Here is a 23,518-nt window from a genome sequence, read left to right as displayed (position 1 = left end):
GATGTCCTTGAAGAGCCTTACTTAATTACAGTCTTTTGGTATATTTAGAGCATTCAGACATATTTTCATAACTCTAGGTCTTAGGTGTCTCCTTTCTTGACTTGGAAATTACCTTTTAAATTCCCACTCTGTGGACTCTGTCATCGTCTTGAAAGGAGTCTTATGCATATTACATACAAACTGGAAACCACTGTCTTTTCCTCATCTAACTTAAAACCTTAATAGTTTTCTTATTTTTCCTTTTATCACACAAATAATGGAATTAGTCAAAATTTCACAGTACTTTTTTCTATCCAGCTGCAGCAATTAGAGTCTGTTATAAGTTAGCAGTACTAAGATATTTCTAGTGAGCTCTGCTGAAGCCATCATTTTTTCAGGCTTCGCAGGCTAGAAAACACAGATGTCTCTGCACAGTGATAATTATTTTCTTTCCTCAAGCATGTTTTGCACCTACTTGGTTCCCCTTTTTCTGGCCTTGGAAGCACAATTTCTGTCTTCCATTTTATTTTCTCTTTCACTTTATTATGTCTTTATTTAGACTGCAGACATAAACTATACTAATTTTTTGGTTCTTTGTGGTGCCTTGGTTACGGTTTATTGCTGCAACACAAAGAATAAATATTTTCATCCTATATTCTATAGTATTTTCTTAGAATTCACAAAAACAATGCAGGTAGTCTCTCTTTTAAAAATCTCTTGATAGCAATACCTGACTCCTTTCACTTGGAAGCTGTGGATGGAGTTAGGTTTTCATACTTTTCTCTGCAAAGAACATAACTTCATTTCTGAATTTGAAAGCTTAAGATGGTTAGCTCTTGTCACATGGTTCTGAGTGATGATTATCTGTTTTACATATTTTTAATAAATAGAAAGCTTTGAAAGTACTAGAGTGAAATGACATTAACTTAGAAGCATTTGTACGTTAAATACTAGGATTTATGCTTCATTTGAAAGCATAAACTTTCTTTTAAACTTAGTCCTATGCACCCCATTGTCTCCAAGTTTCTACTTTGTTGGTAGCTTCATATTACTAACCAAAACAGAACAGTGCAAGGAGAGGATGATACATCCCTGTATAAAAAATTATGACCATTTCATTAGTTGATCATTGAAGAGTAAATAAGGGCAAATAATTATGAACTCTTTAAATTCGTCTTCTATCTTATTGGGGCTTTAATTTAACGGTTTACAGTTATGCTCTGGAAGAGAGTTATAGCCTGTTTTCCAGAGAAGCTTGAAGTCATCACAGGGTTTCTTTATTTTTCAGTTGTCTTTTGGTTGACATACCTCTGAGATTTTTGTTAACTTTACCTGTAAGTAAATAAGAAAGTTATTCTCCAGTAGCTTTGCACCAAAATTTGAAAGGAGGATTAAATGTTTTGTGCTTCTGGGGTGTAACAAGAGGTTAGAAAACCCTGTGACACTAATTTGTAGATCTTGTGCCCCCTTTGGATTTCAAAATCCTAGATTCCAGGCCCACCGATAGATGCACAGAGAATACGTAGCCAGGTTAGAACAAAGGCTTGACAGGGCTGAAAGAACAGGCTCAGAGCCTATGTGACTCTGCCACACACTGAGCACATCTTGAAGGGAGAGTTGGTTTCTATGTGCTGCAGTCCCTGAGCAAAATGCTTGTCCCTCTTGTTTGCTAAACCTGAATGCTCCTCATACATTAAATCTGAATGTTGTGGATGAGATCAAAATACTAAGGCACTTTGCTGGGCCAAAGTAACCAGCTGCTGTATCCAGACGCCGGGCACTTAAGGAACTTCAGTGATGGAAACCTATATACCAGCAGTGTTTGCGTGCAGGAAAGATTCACAGGAGTGTTCAGGCTTCCCCCTTAGTGGGACTTAACTGCTTAAGTTATAGTCCAGGTTTTGATATGTGTGTTCTGGCTGGGCAATGAGGCCAATGCTTCTTGTTCGGTATAATTGAAGAATTTAGGCACACTAAAGAGAGGATTTCATGACAGTTAGTGTCTCTAATAGAAGCTGGACAAATGAAAATGAAAAGGCATGGTGATGCTGTAACATGTCTAGCTGATAGCTAGATAAAGAAAAATTGAAGTGCAGTGTTGTTCAGCCAGTCAGTAATTTAATGAGCTAGCAGCCCTGTTCTGCTCTTTCAAAATGTTTGGTACACTTTGTACTTCTGAGGAGTGGGTTGGTAACTGCACAATTCATAAAGGCAGTGAAATGAAGTCAAATGTAAACCCCCTTATTCTTACATAAGAAGAAGTAATAATATATGAATCTAGTCTTGGGCTGACAACTGCATAACTGGCTGTCATACAATACACATTTGACCACAGAACAGGGAAAACATTTCTTTTACAAGCTGACAGAATAAATGTTTGGACTAGAGAAGAATTTAGATAATTTATCAAATTGATTCTGTTTTAAAACTGGAATAAATTGATAGCGTGCTTCTTTAACTTAGTTTATGTTGTTTTGAAATCTAAGCAAGATAAATGTTTCTTCAAGGGGCTTGGGCCTAGATTTTGGGGTTTGTTTTTAGATTTTTAAATCCATTAGGAATCCTTAGATAATAATTAATTATCATTTAGGTGCTATTGCATAATAAGCAGTGTGATCATAGCATATGACTGAGTCATTAAGAGGTGACCACGCTGACTTTGAAGGTTAATTGATTCTAAGTTCCCTGGGTAGGTTCCCATAATGACTTCCTCTGAGATCTGGCGATAGTTCTGTTTCATGGTTAAGAAAGCCTGGCAATTTGCAAAAGCACTATCCAGAAATCTTTTTTCCATGGGCGTGATGTATTTTCTTTCCCAGAGGGAGGTGTGTGGGTTGCAATCACATCTGTCAGCCTTCCTTTGGGAAGGCTGGGAAATGCTTTTACCACTATTGCATTTTATAAGAAAGAATGAAGTCAACTGAAAGCTTTAATTTACTTCTCTCATTTCAGGAAAGCTAGCACTTCTGCCTAGAAATATCAGTGAAATAACACATACCAGATTTGCTCTTAGTGAAAATGTTTATACAAAATACTTCTAAAAACATGTGCTCTGCTACTTTAAAACAATATAAAAGGTCATGTTATAACAATTAAAATAGATTTACTCAGCGCTTATGACTTTCTGTGTTATACATGGTCAATACTACATTAGAATTAGGTAGGACTAAGATGTGACTGCCGTAAAGCACAATTTTATTGAACATGATATTTGAGCAACATATTATGACTGCAAAATTATTACTTCATTTAATGTAAACAGAAAGTTTTTATACAGCAACGCTAAAAAATGAATGCTTTAAAGGAAAACAGTATGTGAAGATGAACATGGAGGCTTTGCAGTCATGAAGGAATTTAGCTGTGACTTAACTTGTAATCAAGTTTCTCTGTCAATCTGAATGGGTATAGGTTGCTGTCCATCCTTTACTTACTAGTATTTTGGCAGTTAGAGTTGTCTTAGGGCACAGAGGAACGGGTCAGGAAGATGTCTGGTAATTCCTCCCAGCAAACAGAGGAATGGAACAGAACGAAGCTCTGTGCTTCCTGGGGATACCGGGTAGAGATACTTCAAAATCCTGTACAGGAAGAAGCACTGGTGCTTGGTGAACCTCTAGCCTCCACTCCCCTCAGGAAGCATCTTTCTCCATCTGGTGGTTGGGGGCAGCAGTCTTTTAGATGTTGGCTGTGTGGGCTGCTCTGTAGAGGACCAAAGGTGGGCTGGGAGCAAGTTTGTGTGGCTTGGGAAACCCATGCAATGGTCTGGTTTCAGTCAGGTTTCAGCAGAGAGTTTGTGCATCAGCAACCCCAAAGCCAATTTAGAAACAAGGGCCCGTTGTAATGGAGGTGGAAACAGTGTACTTGGTAGAAGATGATGTTCAAAAAGACCAGCCAAAAGGGCTGATGTATGGAATTACCTGTGCTTTCTTCTTTAGATTAACACTGGTTCTGTGTGTGAGATGGGATGTACACAGGTTCCTTGGTGGTATGGGGCTCTCTGCTTGCCTTCTGGTTCCACTCTTAAAGGTGACTCTGGGTTACTAAAATGTGCAGTGTTTGTGTATTGTGGGACTGTGTTACACTGGCTGAGGCACAGGACTAGACTTGAAAACTCAACAGCATTTTAGGACGCTTGTGAAGGCTGCAGTAGCTTACACAGCCAGTGTCTTTACTGGCTTCTTCTAACCCATTTCATCATCTGTAATATCTGGAAGTCTAGTCAAGATCATCTAGTTATTCTACATATATAATCCAATTATGAAATCTGTGAAACCATGCTCTGCTGATAAATCTGAGGACATTGTAATTCAGTCAATTAATTGTGGAAGTCAAACTTATAAAGGATGTTGAGTGTGGACCTGTATTAACCCTCCATGACTCACTTGAAGATTGCCTTGCAGTGATACAATGGATTTTTGTGTGCCCATGGTAGTATAGCTTAATATCAGACCTTCCTGAGTCAGCAAAATGGTAAGGAATAAGTAGTCTCCTGAAGAGCATGAAGAGGAAGCTAAAAAACACAACCTCCCATGGGAACATGGGTCACTGCCTTACATGTGTGAGAAGGGCCTCCCTGGAGGTTGCTGGGTGCAGAGGGACCTTTCTGGGAAGCCAGGTGTTTCTGAGCTTCCAGGTGAAGCTTTCTATGCATGCTAGTATAACCTTTTACTCATCATTGCTATAAAAACCCTTTTCTCTCATGCCTTATGTCCCTACCAGTAGAAGTAAACAGCAGGAGCAGCTAGAGGGGCACTGTGCTTGCCAGCTATGGCAGCACACCAGGGGAGAACACGGGTTTCTGAGCTCGCCCCCACAGCTGAGGAGTTACCAGCAGGAGAATTCACAGTGGCCCCCTCTCTGAGGTGAACCCACGCAGGATCTCCTCCTAGACAACAAGAGTGAGATGTGTAATATGAGGGGGCACACCAAAGTCCCACAGACCAGAGGTACAGCTGCTTCTGGAACAACACTTTGAGTGCATTACAGCCCATCCCTCCTCACTCGCCTACTCATTCAGCAAGAGCTGCCAAGTCACTTAGGGTGGCAGTACTTAAGAATCACACAAAGAAGCACACAACAGATTGGAAAAATCTACCACTTTTTCTAATGAACTTCCAGTTTTAAAAAAGAAAAAAACATTTCAAGCTTCTTTGACCCTCAGTTTCGAGATTTGCAAGCACTAGGTATATTACCTGTGAAATACAGATAACATTTTATTGCACACAATTACAAGGCTTATGATATGTCATTAAAGAAAGGTCACTACAATTAACCTGTAGCAAAGACAGAAGAGTAGTACTCAGCAGTACAGAATCTGAATAATTCCAGATAAAAAGAAGCTGAAGAAGCTCTTTCCATTTTACAAATGCAGATATCTCTAAAAGTTGCAAACCTTGGGAATTAAATATTTCTTTTGGGTCTATAAGGAATGTGTACAATCAGTGATAATCATAGATGACTATTAAGTTTCACAGACTGCATATCTTTAAAATGCCAACAGGAGTAAGAGCGAGCTTTACCGGCCATAAAGCATGACACCACCTGTGTGACACTGTCTCAGTCTGAGACTGCAGGGCGGGCAGCACAGTACTTGGAGAGGGCATTGCTGCAAATGCCTGCCTGAGTACTTCTCCTGTATTTGTGATTGCTGATGACTGACTTAAGCACCAGCAGGAGCTTTTGCTGTTTCACAGGGTTTTGAGCTGGGTGAAAAGCAGGACCAGATGCAGTCTTTTGGTGCAGTCTTACAGGCTCTTCCTCAGCTGAGGATCCATCTTCTCTGGTTCCCCAAACTGCGATAGCTAGCCCAGTGCCAAACCATGCTGAAGGCATTCAGGTGATGGGTTTTGCTGTGGCTGCTGTAGCCACAGTGAGTCTGCCTGCTCCATGTGGCATGGCTGTGCTCCAGTTTACAGCCTCTCAACAACTGCAGCCAAAATCCACTTGTAAACACATGGAAGCAAGCTTCACGTGATGCTAAGGCCTTTAGTCCAATAACTGGAAATGAATGTCACCGTTCAGTGCAGTGCTGCAGAGATACAGACATTAGCCTGAAAATATTTTCTTTTTTTTTTAATTCAGAAGCAAACAATGAGAGAATATGCATGTGTGTCCATTTGTAAGATGCTTCTGACCAGTCTCTGTAAAATAACAAGTTGGATTTAATCATTAGGAACTCCATCTTAATGTCTCTACAACCACAAAAATTTATTAAAATGGCCTCGTCCTTCCAGTCTATAATTCTTATATTTTAATGGCACTTTGTTTCAATAATTGCTTTCATGCAGAAAATATTACAAGACAAATAATACCCAAAACAATACTCTCATTATTGTCTAGGCAGCTCAATGAAAGCTTCAAGAACTCATTAAAATACACTTTTCATGCAATTTGCATTACAATAATGCAGATCAAGTCTCTTAAAAAGTAGACATGATAAAGAAGTCAAATGTATTTCCAGAAATTTGCCCAAACTATTTGCCTATTGTTATATGTTAATTGCTGCCTCATGTTTCATAATCAGAACTTTAAATTGTGAACAGATTTTTTTTTATCCCCTGCAGAAAAGCAATAAAAATTAGGGTCCACTTTCTGAATTTGTTTAATATCATTACAATGCAAATTACAGGGGGTATTATGACCATTTTTGCAATCTGTAAGGCATTTCTAAGTAATACCTCTGCTTTCACAGATGGGAAAAGTATTTTGCCACAGTGAGCAGTCATCTCCTTATATGTCCTTCAGCTGAAAGGTGTTTTTCTGTTATTTAGGAATAGCTGTAGTTCTGTTTCTTATCACTTCAGGATTTCTTTATGCTGTTGACTGAGTCAAGAGCTGCTTGACGGAGCTGAGAAGAGGGTCATCTTTTCTTTATTCTTCTCTGTCTCTCAAATGGAAAAATCCAGATGTGCTTATGTACCCTCTCATACCTCTTTTCTTTCTGCTGTGCAGCTGGAACACTTACTAGAAACAGTCTTAAGGGCTTTTCATTGTAGAAAAAGTTAGAGTACAAATACATGTTAGAGTACAAATACAATATAGGTGCTGCTTGTAATACAGTATTCAAAGAACAGAAAATATTTTTGAATAGTTGAATGCTCTGAGGAGTTTAGAAACTAAATAGTAGGACAGCTGCCAATAGATATTTCAAAATAAGCTTTAAATTTTGTATTTTTAATGAGGGTGTAGAAATCTAATGTTTTACTGATATGAGCCAATTCATGTTTTATTTTCTAGCTAATGTAATGTGTTATTAAAACATTAGTATGTTTTGAGTCTCGTTACTTCATATTTAATTTTATTCTTTTAAATGTGCATAGAGAGTAGGAGGCCTTCATTTAAATTCGGATACTGTCAAACATGTTTGTTTGGGTTTTCTAAACTTTTTTTGGTCTAAAAGTAAGACTCTTTTTACCATATTCTTTTCAGGGGGAGGGAGGGAATAACTAACTCTTTTGGGTGTTGAATTAAGTAATTTTCATCATCTTTTCTGATATTTGCAACCTTTGAAGCATCTGGATCCTTGTCAAGGCTGGTTAGAGGACAGCTATGCTAAAAGGAACCCACTGGTTAAAACAAGCTTGTCAATAACTCTGCTTCTGTTCTCCAAGTGTTGCAGGTGGGGAGCTCTTCGACTTCTTAGCTGAAAAAGAATCTCTCACAGAGGAGGAAGCTACAGAATTTCTCAAGCAGATACTTAATGGTGTTCAGTATCTCCACTCTCTGCAAATTGCCCACTTTGATCTTAAGGTGTGTTGAACAGATGAAAACAGCTGTAAGCAATATCCATTAAAGCCCTCTGTAATTCTGGCCACAAATCAGTCATCATGCAGATCTTGGCCACAGTTTTGTTTTGCTAGCTTATGTAGATAGGGGAAAGCTCAGCCATTGGAAAGAAGTTACTGAACTGTAAATAGTTCCCGTCTGTTCCCAACGTAAGATTCTTCCGGGGAAATGGCAACTTCTGACAAAACTAAACCATTCTGAGAAAACAAACCTGAAATAAAAATGAGGATTGTGATTTTTTTTTTTTTTTTTTTTAATGTGAATGGGATCTGGGCGAAACATTCTTTTTTAATTGGGGGGAGCGTTTTTGGCACTTAATTGAAACTGCACTAAGTACAAGGATTGTTGTGGAGCAGGCAGCAGATTCTTTCCTCTTCTGTCTTTTTCCCTTTTGTGGCTTTTTTGTTCGTTTTCAGAAAAGCTGTTAATTGCATCCTTTTGGTAATGAAAGCAGAGCTTTTTGTATTTAAACTCAGCAACTGCTTTTTAATGCTTCAATTTCAGGATCTTCCCCCCCCCGTAAGATTTTTTTTCAAAGGTAGACAACTAAACATTCCCTGAAGCCTGCTGAAATGGGCAGCTATGTCTATAAGAGAAAAAGGAGGCATGATTATTTCATTACAATTGAAATATGGTTCAGAAAGGGGGATGAGGTAGGGAAGGGAATGGATTTCAGGGTAAGCATACCTTTTCCAGTTTCATCCTTATCAGCTCAGTAATATATTTGGTCTTCGTATGACAGTCAGCAAGAAAAAAAATTGTAAAGCTAGAAAGGAATGTATTTTTTAGAGTATGAAATGTGAATTTTTGCCAATGTGTTTGTAATTGAACAAGTCATCCTTGGATACACCTAGATACCAAAAACTTGTGTGTTAAAGTGGGCAGCAATGTGCAGACCAATAAATATGCACTAGAAATGCAGGAAGGAAATAAAGAAAATTACATTTGCACGTATCAGGTCCTGTGACTGGGAAAGAAAGGTGAAAGAAGGGTGATAATGAAGAGCTGTCCTTAATGACTCCAGAAGCCCTTAACACTCTGAATAGGATGGATGTAGGTACAGGACCTCTTCAGAGCACACCAGCTTATGGACGACAGGATATGGAGTCTAAGTAGCTGGTTCTGTGTGCTCGCAAAGTGATGCAGTGTAGAAACAGGACCCTTTGCTGATAATCCTGGCATTTCATCTTCTTTGTTCTGGTTTTGCAGAGCTTTGGTGTAAAGTAATATAAAGTCCATATTTCAAAATAAGCTAGAAAAGATGGAGAACCTTCTCTTTTTCCCCTTTTTTTAAGTGTGTTGAGCCTTAAAATCTGGGAGCTGGACCACTCCAGAAGTTTCCCTGGAACATCCAAAAGCAAGAAGATACACCTCCCTGATTGCTTACGTGGTGTGAAAGAAACCTCTTTCAGGGACTATAGTTTATAGCGGTTTGTTTCCTGCAAGCTCCCAGCAGTGCTGGAATGGCTGTAGCACAGGGCGTGTCACCTTTACTGGGGACAGTGTGTTTCTCTTAGGGTCAGTCCACATGAAAACTGCAATTGTGATATCTACAAGAAGTAAAATCTTGGCCTTGTGGAAATCACAGCGCTTCCATATGAACATGAAATCCTAATTTACGGTAGTGAACTTCTAGCATATAATGGATCATAATAGGAAAAGACAGGATTTTTCCACCTAAAACACAATTCAGGGGTCTAAAGGAGGTAAAGAGAAATGTTCAGTGCTGAAGAATACTGGTCCACAGTTTGTACCTATGTGTAATCTCTCTTTCTTTCGCCCTTCCTCCTTCTCAAAGCCTGAAAACATAATGTTGTTGGACAGGAATGTACCGAAGCCTCGAATCAAGATTATTGACTTTGGTTTAGCACACAAAATTGACTTTGGAAATGAATTCAAAAACATCTTCGGAACGCCAGAGTTTGTTGGTAAGAAAACTGTTGTTTCTTCAAACTATTCTTTTTCAGTCTGTGAAACAGTGTTAGTGGCTTATCTTGGCTTGGCTGATTTACAGATTTTGAAATTTTTTATGTAATTTGTGACATTTTGAAATTTAAATAAGCAATTTGTAGTGTTTGATTTCAAATTAGACTTGCATTAAGGTGTTTTTATCTATCAGCATCTTAGCTTATTATCTCTGACATACATAGACTCAGAGTGAGACTTCCATCTGTTCTTTGACTAGGTACTTATCTTGCTGCTTTTTCCTTTAGCTCCTGAAATAGTAAATTATGAGCCTCTTGGTCTTGAAGCAGATATGTGGTAAGTTATTGGATCTTACTTGAAATAAGTCTCTCATGATTATGCTTATGTTCTAACCTTTTTTTTCTCTCCTCTCTCTCTCTTTCCATCTATTTTCCTCTCCTCTCCCTCATCCTTTTTCTGTTTGTTTTACCTTCAATCCAGGAGCATTGGTGTAATAACTTATATTCTGTAAGTACCAAAATCTATGGGTGTTTCTTGAAAATGCTGTTGTTTTTTAATTCTGATTCTATCCTCTGGGGTTTTGGTCATATCTGTACAAATAATACCATTCTGATTGCACATCATGATTCAAGTTGTATGATCATGAAAGCGTAGTTTAATTATTGAAAGAATTGCCATTAATCAGCATTGATGAAGCATGGGAAACTGTCTTCAAATCTGTAGGTGATGTTCCTACAACTATATCTTAACCAGTATTCTTTGAAATTACAGCCCAGTTTTTTGCCCTGCTACATCACATCTTCGTGAAAGTACATTTGCAGCATTAAAACAGAAAAGAAAAATGTTATTTCCTACTGTTATTTGATCTTAGAGGGTTGAAGCAGCAGTGCTACAACATGTAATAAGAGGAATGTACTATCTTTCTTGCAGTCTAAGTGGTGCATCTCCATTTCTTGGAGAAACCAAACAGGAAACGTTGGCAAATGTGTCTGCTGTGAATTATGAATTTGAAGAAGAATTCTTTAGTAATACCAGTGCCCTAGCTAAAGACTTTATACGAAGACTTCTAGTCAAGGATCCAAAGTGAGTTGTTTTTCTTGTGTGTGGCAGTTACATCTCTAATATTTCAAATTACATTATATTTTGAGATGTTAGCTTAATAAACATAAAACAGTATGTATTTTTTAATATCTGAAACAGTTCTATTTTTCATTCTCTTAAAGGAAAAGAATGACTATTCAAGACAGTTTGCTGCATCCTTGGATCAAGGTTAGCATGCCATTCATTCTCTGTTGTCCTGCTTCTAATCGTTCTTCATTTCATACTTTTCAAGTTTCCTTAACGTGGAAAATTGTCATAATTGTTTAATGTAACTTACTGTTTTGGAAAGCTGTCTGTATGAAAGCTAACATATGCAGAATGTGGGCTTCATTAATATCCACTCCGTGTGAGTTAGCAGTTGGGAAGTAGCCCACTATGGGAATTAAACTCATGCTCAGACAGAGAAGCTAATCTTCAGAGAGCATTGCCCTGACAAAGATACAGTCTCTGAAACCAGTCCAATTCCCACTAAGTTTTCTTCTTCTAATGCCCTTATTTAGACTGGGAAAAAAGAGTAATCTCTCTTCTGTCCTTTCCTTTTAGACTGAAGAGAGCAGTTGATGTGGGTTGGTGGTCCACTTCCTTCTTCAGTGTTTCAGTGTTTGGTTTGGATTGACCCGTTGTGAAGCTGCTAGGTTGAGAGGGAGAAAATGGCACCTATCATTCTTCTTAATGTGTGTAGTAGTACCTGGCAGTTAATTTTTTAAATTCCATATCACATTCTGATTATGAGCAGTAAACCCATTCAGTGCCATTGATTTCCCAGTATGTGGGGATGCTCAGTGGGTATCTGATCCCATTCCACTTCCCAGAGAATCAGTTAGCAGAATATTTATCTGTGCCACAACTGCTTCAGTTCACAGTACAACATCTGAGGGCAGGCATTTCTACATCAATTTGCCAAACTACAAACTTGACCATGCTTTGCTGACTTTTTGCTGAGGTAATCTGAAATAGTTGAAATGTGTGGAACATACTGACATGATATTTTAAACCACTAAAGCAAGCAAGGTTGTCTCTCTTGGACCAAGGTCCACACTCATGCAAAGTGACAGGTTGTTTTGTATCCTATTATTTTGTTTTATACCTTAATTTCCAGGCATTTGATTCCCACTTCACTGGTCATATCCTCTTTTCCCCTTTTCCACCACTATCTTCACCTGCATTTCCGTGTCAGGGAAGGTTGAAACTATTTCCTTTCTAACTCAAGCCTTTCCATGATCTGTGATATATATATATATCTCCATAAAAATTATTTTAAGAATGGGATCATAAGATGCTGTCGCGGGTTTGGTTTGTAACCGGGCGGAAACACCAATTTAGTGTAGTGGTTTGGTCCAAAATACTTATTACTGTTTATCTGCTGTGAGATAAGAATTAGGAGAAATGCAAAACAGGCACCAAACTTGAAAGAATATAAAGAAGTTCATTAACAGACCTAAAAGAAGAAAAAAAAAATTATACCACCTTCAGAACTCTCCTCCTCCCCCCACCTTCCTCCCTTCTCCCACTGACAATGTAAAAAGACAACCCTTCAGATGTTCAGTCTGTTTACCACTTCCATATTAACCTTGTTCAGTCCCTTTAGAAAGAGAAGTCTCTTCTTGCTCATGCTATGAAAACATTATCACAACGAGCCAGCCGCCCACTTCCAAATATTGTTCAGTCCATTTAGGAAGAGGAGTCTCTCTGCCTGCGTGTGAGTCCTTTCCCCTGACTTGCAGCTTTTCCCGCAACTGCTTTCGAGGGTCCACTCTTGAAGATTTTTGGGGTACAATTTTAAGGTTGAGCCGTTCAGAAACAAAAACAGAGGCCCTTCTCCTTCCCTGGGAGCAAAGGTTTTTCCTCATCTTCATCTTTAGGACTATCTCTGGGAGCATCTCTAGGGACTGAGGTTTTCTCCTTTCCCGTTCGGAGCAAAAGTCCTCATCTGGTTCATCTCTCCCTGTCCAAACTTCTCATGAAATTACAGCTGCGTCAGCATCTGCCTATCTCAGCGCAGGTGCTTCTGCTCACGAGTTGAACACTCCACCCCCCATATCTTCATGAAATTACAATAGGATACTCTGATATATCATAGCTTCACAACAGAATTTCAGCTTTAAGCATCTCCTCTCTCTCTTCCCTCAGGTTTTCAGCTCTTCACAGCAATAAAAGGGTTAATCTCACCTCGGCCTTGCAGCTTTGCAGCTGGAATGTTGAATTTTCTTATCGAAGTGGAGAGGGGAGAGAGCCAAGCCGCTCCGGCTGCCCACGGCAAGGCAGTGGGGGGGGTTCCACGGCTGGAACAGGTCCATGGCTTCAGGATGGCCGTGGCCCGGCCTGGCCTGGCCCAAGCAGGGCCTGGCCAGGCCCGCTGGCCCCCACACGGGGCCCGCAGCCACCTGTGCCAGCGCCGGAAACGAGAGAGAGCTTGGAGGGGGAGTTTGCCTATTCTTAAATGTGGATCACAGAGGTGATCACAACTTTAAGTGGCTTAGAGAATTGTCCATATTCAAACTGGCCAGCTGATAGGTTCTATCAGTTCCCAGAGGAAACTGTAAGCACCCCTTAGCAAGGACGTCCCTTCCGGGACAATGCTTGCTAACCTATGACAGATGCAAAATTTGGTATGCTTCACTAGTCATTAGTACTTAGTTTTAGCCTATGAAAAATTTGAAAGGATGCAGGCTTAGAGCTTGCTGCACTGGTAGGTGGGATGTGATTTTGTTTGGGGAGGGGGTAATTGTTCAGCAGCATCCAGGTAAATACACTGAGACTATAACAAAGATTGTCTGCATTTAAAATCAGTCAGGAAATTTTCCCAGAAGACAGGATTTACTTGGAAATCAAATGCCTCTATCAGGGAGGGAGGTGGAGGACAAGGCTGAATGTTCTGATGTTTGAAGGGGTATTTTGTTTAAAATGTAGAAGCACATTTTGGTATTGCTTGCTTAGGTCTGGATTTCCCTTATGGCATTTTCTTAAGAAATTTCATCTCTATGCCACACTAGACTGTGAATATTAAAATTATGTGCTTACAATTACTTTATTATTACAGTATGATTGCAGTACTATTATTATGTAAGTGGAAGTCATCGCTGAGGGACAGAGTCTTACCTGCAGAAATCGTGGGATTTTTTAGAATGGCTTTATTTTCTTTTTGCTTATAGCCGAAAGACACCCAGCAAGCACTCAGCAGAAAAGCTTCTGCAGTGAATATGGAGAAATTCAAAAAGTTTGCAGCACGACGAAAATGGAAAGTAAGTCATTCAATGACACATCAAAATGTTGGTGACATACAAATGAAGTAGCATTGCCTGTTCCAGGGAAAGGTCAGTGCATTTAAGAGTGGAAAAGAAGAAAGAAGAAACAAAATCTTCCATCGCTGGGAATAAATTAAGTGCTTGAGTATGGTAGTATGGGAGAGGACTTCTTTGTTAATGATATGCATACAAATGCTTGTGTGTGGATGGTTTGCTTTGTGCTTCTGCTGGATTATAAATAACAAAAGAAGTTGAAGATTCAAATTCAATATAAAAAGGAGATGGGGGTGTTGAAGTCAAAATTCACACTGTTTTGCCAAGTCCTTTAAAATCTCTGCAATAACATCCTATCAGAATTTTCTAATTTTTTTACATATAGCTTTTTTCTTATTATTTTTATAAAGCAATCAGTGCGCTTAATTTCCTTGTGCCAAAGATTATCAAGATCTTTCTTGTCCAGAAGTAGCATGAGTGTCGCTAGAAGTGATGATACTCTGGTAAGTGTATATATATTTAGAATGCTTGATCATATATGAACTTCGCCAGTTTCTAACTAACAGAAATATTAGGCTCTTGAAAATTTGCATAATTAACTAATCTCATAAGTAGATTTTAAGACTGCAGAGGGCAGTTATCCATAGTTTGATCTTCTGCATCTTGAAACTTTGAAATTGAACTTATCATGCTGAGGCTGATAGCTGGTGTCAAAAATTTGTTTCTTGATTTTGAAGTTTGACTCATGAGGATTTTTTTGTACTGTAACAATTATATGGTGAAAAAGTGTCATCTGAATTTTACTCATCATTTACATCATCATTGTGTAGACTAAAATAATATTCCTTATATTCCACTTTTTTCCACCGAACATTCAAAATCATTGAGACCCTCTTAGATCCAGTGAATGCTAGACAGCAGTGTCTCAACAAGCAGTTATTTAAGGAGGAGACTTTAGAGTTGGCCAGTATTCAGTTTGTGGTGTTAGATACGACTAGAGTTGAGTAGTTAGGAGTAATTGCTCTATTTTTTGTAATTGCAAATGCTTGTAAATCCAAAAGCATTCTTCTTAGCTTACTCTACAATTTTTAATACATGCTTCACAAATTCCCTGTGATCAGCAAGGAATGTGTGTTAATATGTTTAGAGCTGGGGAATATCATCTTTTCTGTGCATTAATAGGATCAAACTTCAAAAATTCTGCAAAGCCCTTTTTATGCATTCAGTCTTCCCTCCTGTGCAACTCCATGCTCATGTTTCCACTTATTCTCCTCTTATCTTTTGGCTTCTGTGCTCTTTGTTCTCCTCCTCTTGTTCTCCTTTCCCTACCCACCACCCCCCCCACCTCAGCTATCTGTATGCCTTTTAACACTGGATCAGCATTTCACACCTGTGTTCCAGCAGAAAGGATTATTGCCCACTGTTAGTGTCCTAAAAAAATCTGAAACCTCAGAAGAGAGGAGTTAAGAGCAAACCAAATAATGGGCTCTGTGAATTTCAGTTCTTTGAAATTCTAGTGCATAGGAGAAAAATAAAGTTACACTTGCAGAGGTATCTAGGCTCATTACTTGCGTTCTAGATTTTTAACTGATCTATTTGAATAGATGAAAGCTTGGGCCAAAGTACCTCTCCTGTGCCATATTTCTGGATGGCACAAAACCTGATACTTCAGTTGGTATTAGTGCGCCTCTTCACATAGAATTAATTTCATTTTAGGCAAGTATTGCTTCAATTGAAACCTATCATCTATTTTTCCTATGAGGAAAAAAAAATACACCTAACAAAAGAATTCTATGTGGAATCTCAGTGAGTAATAGGTTTATGTGTGAAGAAGAGGGAAGCACATTTTACTAGGAAAAGTGGGGGGGGGGGTTGGTGTGGGTTTTCAAATAACATACATACATGCTAGCTATATGCTTCATGGAGGATTACAACTTGCAGCTGAAGCACTCTTTTACAAAAATTATATTTCAAAAAAATTAGGTTTTCTTTTTTTTTGATGTCTTGGCAGCTGTTTAGATAGGGATTTTTCTTAAAGCTAACAATTTTTCTTCTTTCGCATTTAATTGCAAGGACGAGGAAGATTCTTTTGTGATGAAAGCTATTATTCATGCCATCAATGATGACAATGTTCCTGGATTACAGCACCTTCTGGGATCTCTGACAAATTATGATGTCAATCAACCCAACAAGGTAGTGTGGGTCTGTGTTGAGGTGTGAGGTGTGTGGGGGACTAGCTATCACCCTGTTGGGGAGAGCAGTGTGGCTGTAAAATAGAAATGTAACACCTGAAATGAAGACAAGGGAATGGGAAGTAGTTCTGCCTTTTTTCTAGGAGAAATTTTAATGTGCTTTGTGTTCAGTCTTCTCAAGATACATTAAAATGGAGCCCAAAATGGGATTTTTTGCCTAGGCCTTTCAAATGTATAGCTCAAATGTATTGTCAGGAACAGTGATGTATGAAATATCAGCCTTTGCTCTCAGTTGCAGTTGCTATTTCTTGTGGCAGATGAGGATGGCAGAATACCTAGGAATAACCAGACTGCCAAATCTGACTTTACAAAGCATTGTTAGAAACAGAAGTTGCAAACTGCAGAGTTGCAAGTTGTCACACTTTTTTGCATGGTTATAGTGACCTTCATTACCAAGTACTTTCAGAAATATTCATGAAAAGCAGTAGAGAAGTGAAATGTATGTTATTTTACTGTGATGGGGTCTTGAACCATTTAAGAAATCACTGTATTTTTTGTTTTAATGGGCAGTCCAATTTAACTTTCCAAAATGTTGCTGATGGCTTGTGTCTGAGCTGCAAAGAGATTTCAAAGGGGGACGTTCTTGTCAAATGAGGCTAATGAGAGCCTAACAATATTCCTGATTTTAAAAGCATAAATTTACTGTGTGATATATCATAAATTCATCTCAAAAATACAGAAAATGGCAATAAATTTTTTTGAATAAAGGGATAAATTATTTTCATACAATATTTCCTGAAGACTTAATTTGAAAGTGGAAATCCAGAAATGCTATTTGATACCTGCCTTCTATTCCACTGTTTTCTTAATCCTTCAAAAATTAATTTATCATTCTTGCTTGTATTTCATTGTTAGCATGGAACACCTCCACTACTGATTGCTGCCGGCTGTGGAAACATTCAGATGCTTCAGTTGCTTTTAAAGCGTGGATCTCGTATTGATGTTCAAGATAAGGTTGGGTTTCTGCTTTGTCAACTGCTCTTTTTAAGTTTTTTTTGTACAGTTAGCAGGAGACAAGTAGTTCAGACCAAGCGGTATTGGAAATTAAAAACTACTCTGAGCTGTAGATCCTGTTTTCTGTCTTCACAGCAAAAACATAAAAGCAAGTCTTTAGCAATTTCCTTTGTTATTAATACATATCCTCTGATTTTCATCACTTTATTAGCTGAAATAATTTGAATGATACTAATCTTAAAATGTAGTTCACGCTTACAAAACCACATCAATTAGTTCAAATTAGTGATTGCCCTAAAACACAATGGTGAACTTTATTTAATATAGAATATTAATAGATAAATGAATATTTTAGCCATGGGGAATATTGCAACTAAAATTCATATTTGATGGAGGATGTGCTTTGCAACAAGCTTTTTTTCCAAATGTGCTGTAACAATTAATTTATAACGAGCTTGAAGAACTGTCTGCTTCTCCATCTAATATATGGTAAAGTAAGCAGAAGAAAGGTTTTTATCTCATGATGTTCTTTCCAAAGAACTCCCTAACAAGGGAGAAGAGGATTAATCTTGCAAAGAGTTAGTAATCCTGTTAATCATCCTTGCATAGAGAGGTTTTTGTTGTCACTGTCGGTATGTGGGGTTGTTCAACCAATTTTAATTTTTTTTTTAAGTGTTCATATAAGTTTGAGTACCTTGTCAGTGTGTCTGTGTACAGCTAAGTGCACATATACCTCAGCTGAAAATCTGGAATCAGGATTTTAACTTGGTCAATAACATCTGAAATGAAGTATTTTTGACAGGCTGGATCTAATGCAATCTATTGGGCTTCACGACATGGTCATGTAGAAACGCTGAAATTTCTCAGTGATAATGAATGTCCTTTGGATATTAAGGATAAGGTAAGAAAATAACTCCTTTTTCACACAGAGGGCCTTTTCCTATAACTTTATCTTAGCAAAGAGAGGGTATTTCAATTGGAATAGTTTTCAGCTGTGCCATAATTCCAAAATTTGACTGGCTTTTTTAGTGTGGTTTTCTAAGTTGACACATAGGGCCGTGATAACAGAGCTTTGAAGTAGCTGGATGTACTGATTATTTTCTTGACAAATGTTAGCCAAGTGTGCATGTTAAATGTGGTGAGTACATGGTGGGTAGGTGGGGAAGTACAAACCTAAATTAATTTTCACTTGAAGACTTGATTTCTCATTGGAACTCAGGATGAAATCGTGATTTGGTTTTTCATTCCTCTTGATTGAAAATCACATTCGTCTGACAAGTAAATTTGACTGTTATTAAGTTGAGTATAAGGAAGCCTAACAATTTATAGCTGATGAGCACTTACCTTGTCTTCAGCAATGTTATTTGAGCAACATATGCCCTAGAAACTAGTTGCTGTTAAATTTTTATACTGTAGCAATGATTTTATACTGGCCAAAGCTCCAGTACAGAAGCAATTATACTTGTGAAACACAGTTTGCTTTGTTGAGGAAACTAATGCAAGGCAAGGTACAGTAGGAAAATTGTTGTTTGACTCCTGATAAGGCTACTAGGTAAGAGGTTACTCCCTTAATAAAAATACCGTTTCTGCTTTATGTAATTTCAAAGCAGAAAGTGTTGCAAATAGTTAGACATAGTAACCAAAATGTGCCAGGGTACACAAAGGTGTTAGGCCAGCTCTTCATACTTGAATATATAGGGCGGGGAGGGGTGCGTATGGAACTATTAGGAATAGAAATGGGTCATCTGTTTCAACACAATGCACACACAGCTTCCTCCTCATATTGCTCAGAAATCCCATTTTGGCTGTGATCTGGAACAAATAAAGCAGGAAAATAAGTTCTGGAAAGAGAAAGCCTTTGAAGAAATAACCTACCTGGCAGGTGTTGGTGTGTCTGACACGTACAACCAGTTTGTAAGCTCTGCTGACGGAGCTGTGTGGCTGGGCTATGGAGAGGGAGGAGTATCCTGTGCAGGATTCAAGGCATTCAGGCTATACATGGTGTACAGGCAGTGTATATCAGGGGGTGACACATTACATTGGCATGTTCTCCTGTAATTGCAGGCCGGGGAGACCGCTCTCCACGTGGCAGCTCGGTATGGGCATGTGGATGTGGTTCAGTTTCTCTGTAGCATTGGCTCCAATCCAAACTTTCAAGACAAGGTGAGTCATGAGCACTGTCTGCATTTTTTCAACAAATAAGGCTTTATATAAGTGGTCAGAACTTCAAGTCTTCCCTTTAGCCTCTAGCATGTTTGCAAACGAGAATTACTGAGGTTTTGATAGCTCTTAACAGATAAAGACTCTGAAAAACTGCGAGAACCAGCCTGTGCTATAAAACACAGGTTCTCTCAAAAATGAAAGCTTAAAGGTGGAGAAACAACTCCATGAAGCTGTGGATGGTGGCGTGTGCTCTGTGAGTTCAGCTAAAGATTTTTATTAGTTTTTGCCTTGAATTCTGCTTGGTTTTAGCAGTCACAGAACTTTTCTGCAGTGTCAAGGACTCATTTTTGAAAATGAGAGGGCTCAGGAGGGTTTCTTTAAAGGTCTGAACTCTTGTAAGAAAACAAGGAAGAGAAGGCTTAATAGAAAAAGAAAAGCCATTATTTGACTCTGTATTTGACTCTGTATGCGAGTTCCACAAGCCTCCCCAAGTGCTGCGTCCTCTAGGACTTCCATTTTATTGTTTGAGCAGCCCTAGTCTGAGGGAGGACAGAACATGCTCAGATTTTTACAGAAACTGTGAATACAGTCCAAGTCCTCTACTACTATCAGCCTCAATTGTCTCCTTTTTGATATTTGCCAGGTACAGAAAGGATATCCTATTTCTTAGAATTTGATAGAGCTGGTTCTTTAGTGGGTTTTAATTCTCTCTGCTTTTTCAGTGGGCTACTTTCAGCATGTTTTTATGAAACATTTGAGGTTTTTAATGGTGTTCCACATAACTGCTCTGACATACAGTGAATTGAAGTTGAATGTTTTGAAGTTTCCTGGGTTCAAGCAAAAAGCAAATTAGTACTTCAGTCGCAACTGAACTCCAAATGCAAACAGTTTCAAAGGCTTGTTGTGATGTGTCTTTAAAGGACTCAGGTTTCTGAGTACCTTCATTCCTAGAACACTGGGATATGCTTCTGAACACGGTAAGCAGAGTGACCTGCCTCAACTTGCAAGTCTAGTGGGATTTGCATCTCTGTGGTGATCGATCTGTTTTAAACACTGGATTAGTCTCAGCACACAGGATATAGAAGGTGTTTGTGAACAAGGGTCTGTTTTCAAGTGAGAGAGCCTCAGGAGCACAGATAGATCTAAAGTAGGATTGCTGACACACAAGGTACCATAACCACTTGTATGTCAGCTGAAGTTATTCTTGCTTTTAGAATGTCAGCATTAGAAATTACAACATCTTTTTATAGGACTTACTTAGTAGACTGTCTTTTTTTTTTTTTTCCATACCATCTTTTTGTCTTTTTAAGTGGGGGAATTGTTCTTCCTTGAGTTTGGTTCAGTATTATTTTTTGATTTTCCATGTCAATAGGAAGAAGAAACCCCACTGCATTGCGCTGCTTGGCACGGCTACTACTCTGTTGCCAAAGCACTCTGTGAAGCAGGCTGCAATGTGAACATTAAAAACAAAGAAGGGGAGACCCCACTCCTGACGGCATCTGCTAGGGGTTACCATGATATTGTGGAATGCTTGGCAGAACACAGGGCTGACCTTCATGCAACAGACAAGGTTAGTTATGTCCGGAGACCACAGGGACGTATCTCTCAATTGCTTCATTTGAGTGCTGCAAGTCAGCATTGTTTCCACAATGCAAATTTTCATAGCAGTTTGCACAGAGCCCATTGATGGCTGCAATAGTCTTTAAAGTTGTCCACTGATGGTTATTATTCCATGATTGGGTTTTTGCTGATCCATTGTTTCCTTCTCAGTTATCATCTCATGAGTAACACTCTTTGAAAAATGGCAGGAACATCAGGTTCTGTAATTTGCAACAAGCTGTTAACTTCAGAGAAAAAGATGGATTTGCTGTTGGTCTTTGATTCCTATGGGTTGGATAAATCACACCCATTTCCAATAAGAACTATTTAAAAATATTACTCTAGTTGATTCAGAATCAGTTTTTGTCTTTCATGATGTAATCCAAATAAATAAATTTAGAATTTCATTGCTTGTATTTTTGGCGTGGCTGGCCTTTTCACTACCTTTATTGCTAATATTAACAAAATAGTTATTAAAGTAAGTTCAGAAAAAGGTTTTCTAAAATAATTAAATTGTTTTTTCCAGTTACATTGTCTCTTTAAGTTGTTCCACAGAGAGAAAGCTCTATCTTTAAAGTTACTGATCACAAAGCAGATTGCATGACTTTTGCATAACTAACTTCTGTCTAGTAAACACTAGAGTTTGCACTATTCAGCTGGTTGTTACAGTTGATCACTGTCCTGCCTCCTAGGAAAGCTGTTAGAAGAGAATGTGTATTTGTATTTCATCTGTTCCACTGCAAAGACCAGTGGCTTAATAGAAATTTGCTTTCATCTCATGGATTATTTGTTTTGACAGATATGGTGCATCTCCCTACCTCCACCTTCAAATTAAAAACTATTGTGATTCTTGAAGCAAGGAGATGCACCCTGTTACTTGAGATGATTGTGACTTTGCTAAATGTTTTGATTTTTAGCATTATTGATCTCACTTACAAGCTGTCTTTTGATTTCAGGATGGTCATATAGCCCTGCACCTTGCTGTAAGAAGATGTCAAATAGAAGTAGTTAAAACTCTCATCAGTCAAGGATGTTTTGTAGATTTCCAAGACAGACATGGCAACACTCCCTTACATGTGGCCTGCAAAGATGGGAATGTGCCGATTGTGATGGCTCTCTGTGAAGCAAGTTGTAGTTTGGATGTCACTAATAAGGTAAATGGAATATGGATGCTGAACTACATTGTTTATTAGCTCACCTGTTGCATTCGATGACCTTTTCAAATTCTCTAATATGAAAAAGTCTTTTCTTTGATTCTTCTATCTCTTAAAGTGGCCAAAAGCAAAGTATTAAATTACTCACCTCGCAGAATTACCACAGTTTGTTTCAGTTGAATAGATTATTAAAGATGCATGAAGGAAGAACCCAGATGAATTATCACAGTATATTTTGCCAACCTTCTTCCCTAGCCATATAGCTTTGCTTTATGCAGATTACATCTAGGTGCAAAAGAATAGATGAAATGCATTGCAGCTGGCTTTGATTTCATATGTAACATTAATTCATATGTTATACACAGAATTGAAGACTGGTACATTTTCTGCTACAATGTCGTAACGCTAAAAGTATTGATTGCAATGATTATTGGTAGATGAATGGCAGCTAAAAATGCAAATAATCTGTAGTTGGTATAAGCACTTTCCAAAAAGAATATTTCATTACCTGTCCCTTAATTTCGAGACACTAGTTCCTTTTTTTTTGCTTCTGTTGTGCTCATGCTGCAGTGTATGAGATAAATAAACATAATGCCCTATGGGCTTATGTTATGGCTTTTCTCCTAAAGATCTTTAAGAGAAGAGTGAGCTGTTTCAGGAAACTTTCTTTGGATAGTTTGAATACGTCAAGATCAGCCACTGAACTCTGCTGACAGACTGTGGTGCTTAGGGTTTGATATTTAGCTCTGATTGTCGTCCTCTGCCCTATTTAAGTTTTATATATGCCACAAAGTTTGAAAGTTACTTATAGGAATCTTTATGTCACTATCTGCAATTTATTTGATTCAGGTATTTTAGCTTCTTCATGTTTTTTTCTGGTAAAGTACATATTCTCATATTCTAGCAATAATACTTTGCTAGTTAGCACTTCTATTTATTACCAAAGCACTTACATTGTATTAGCCAGGTAAAGAAAATGATTATGTTTTTTGGCATGAGGATTGTCCAGTGCAATAACTTTTGGTTTCAACAATAAAATCATCAACTGTCAAATGAAAAAAATTAAAACAATGAGCTCCTCTGCTTCTCATTTTAAATCTGATTGACCAGGCAATGAAATCCAGATCCAAAGATAAGAGCACATTTTAGTGGAGTTAATGGACTACGAGGCTGTCACCCTCTTTCCTAATGGAGAATGCTGAACTGGGATCACCACCAGCATGCTGTAGAAAAAATAATCAGCCTTCAAATATTCAGTGGCTGTGAGAACATGGTTACAGAAGCTATGGTTGTAGTTATTGTTTTGTTAATCTTTTAGGAGTAATGTATCCTGCGGAGATTTTTAGAGTGCCCTTTATTTGAATGGTGA

General features: G+C 38.3%; 1 protein-coding gene across 2 annotated transcripts in view; it reads left to right on the top strand.

Moving 5' to 3' along the window:
- The window catches only part of DAPK1 (death associated protein kinase 1), an 88,315-nt gene that overhangs the window by 45,363 nt on the left and 19,434 nt on the right, over window positions 1-23,518 (top strand). Inside the window, exons 3-16 of one of the 2 annotated variants that reach the window (XM_039566852.1) lie at window positions 7,587-7,725; window positions 9,560-9,689; window positions 9,975-10,023; window positions 10,168-10,194; window positions 10,618-10,770; window positions 10,911-10,956; window positions 13,941-14,030; window positions 14,438-14,530; window positions 16,101-16,220; window positions 17,135-17,233; window positions 18,036-18,134; window positions 19,298-19,396; window positions 20,769-20,966; window positions 21,952-22,149. In XM_039566852.1, coding sequence (XP_039422786.1) covers window positions 7,587-7,725; window positions 9,560-9,689; window positions 9,975-10,023; window positions 10,168-10,194; window positions 10,618-10,770; window positions 10,911-10,956; window positions 13,941-14,030; window positions 14,438-14,530; window positions 16,101-16,220; window positions 17,135-17,233; window positions 18,036-18,134; window positions 19,298-19,396; window positions 20,769-20,966; window positions 21,952-22,149 — 1,540 coding nt within the window. The remainder of the gene's footprint in view (window positions 1-7,586; window positions 7,726-9,559; window positions 9,690-9,974; window positions 10,024-10,167; window positions 10,195-10,617; window positions 10,771-10,910; window positions 10,957-13,940; window positions 14,031-14,437; window positions 14,531-16,100; window positions 16,221-17,134; window positions 17,234-18,035; window positions 18,135-19,297; window positions 19,397-20,768; window positions 20,967-21,951; window positions 22,150-23,518) is intronic. The other variant, XM_039566853.1, reaches the window with a different exon arrangement.

This window comes from Corvus cornix, chromosome Z (assembly GCF_000738735.6).
Source record: "Corvus cornix cornix isolate S_Up_H32 chromosome Z, ASM73873v5, whole genome shotgun sequence".
Taxonomy (NCBI): domain Eukaryota; kingdom Metazoa; phylum Chordata; class Aves; order Passeriformes; family Corvidae; genus Corvus; species Corvus cornix.
This window is presented reverse-complemented; position numbering and strand designations above follow the sequence as displayed.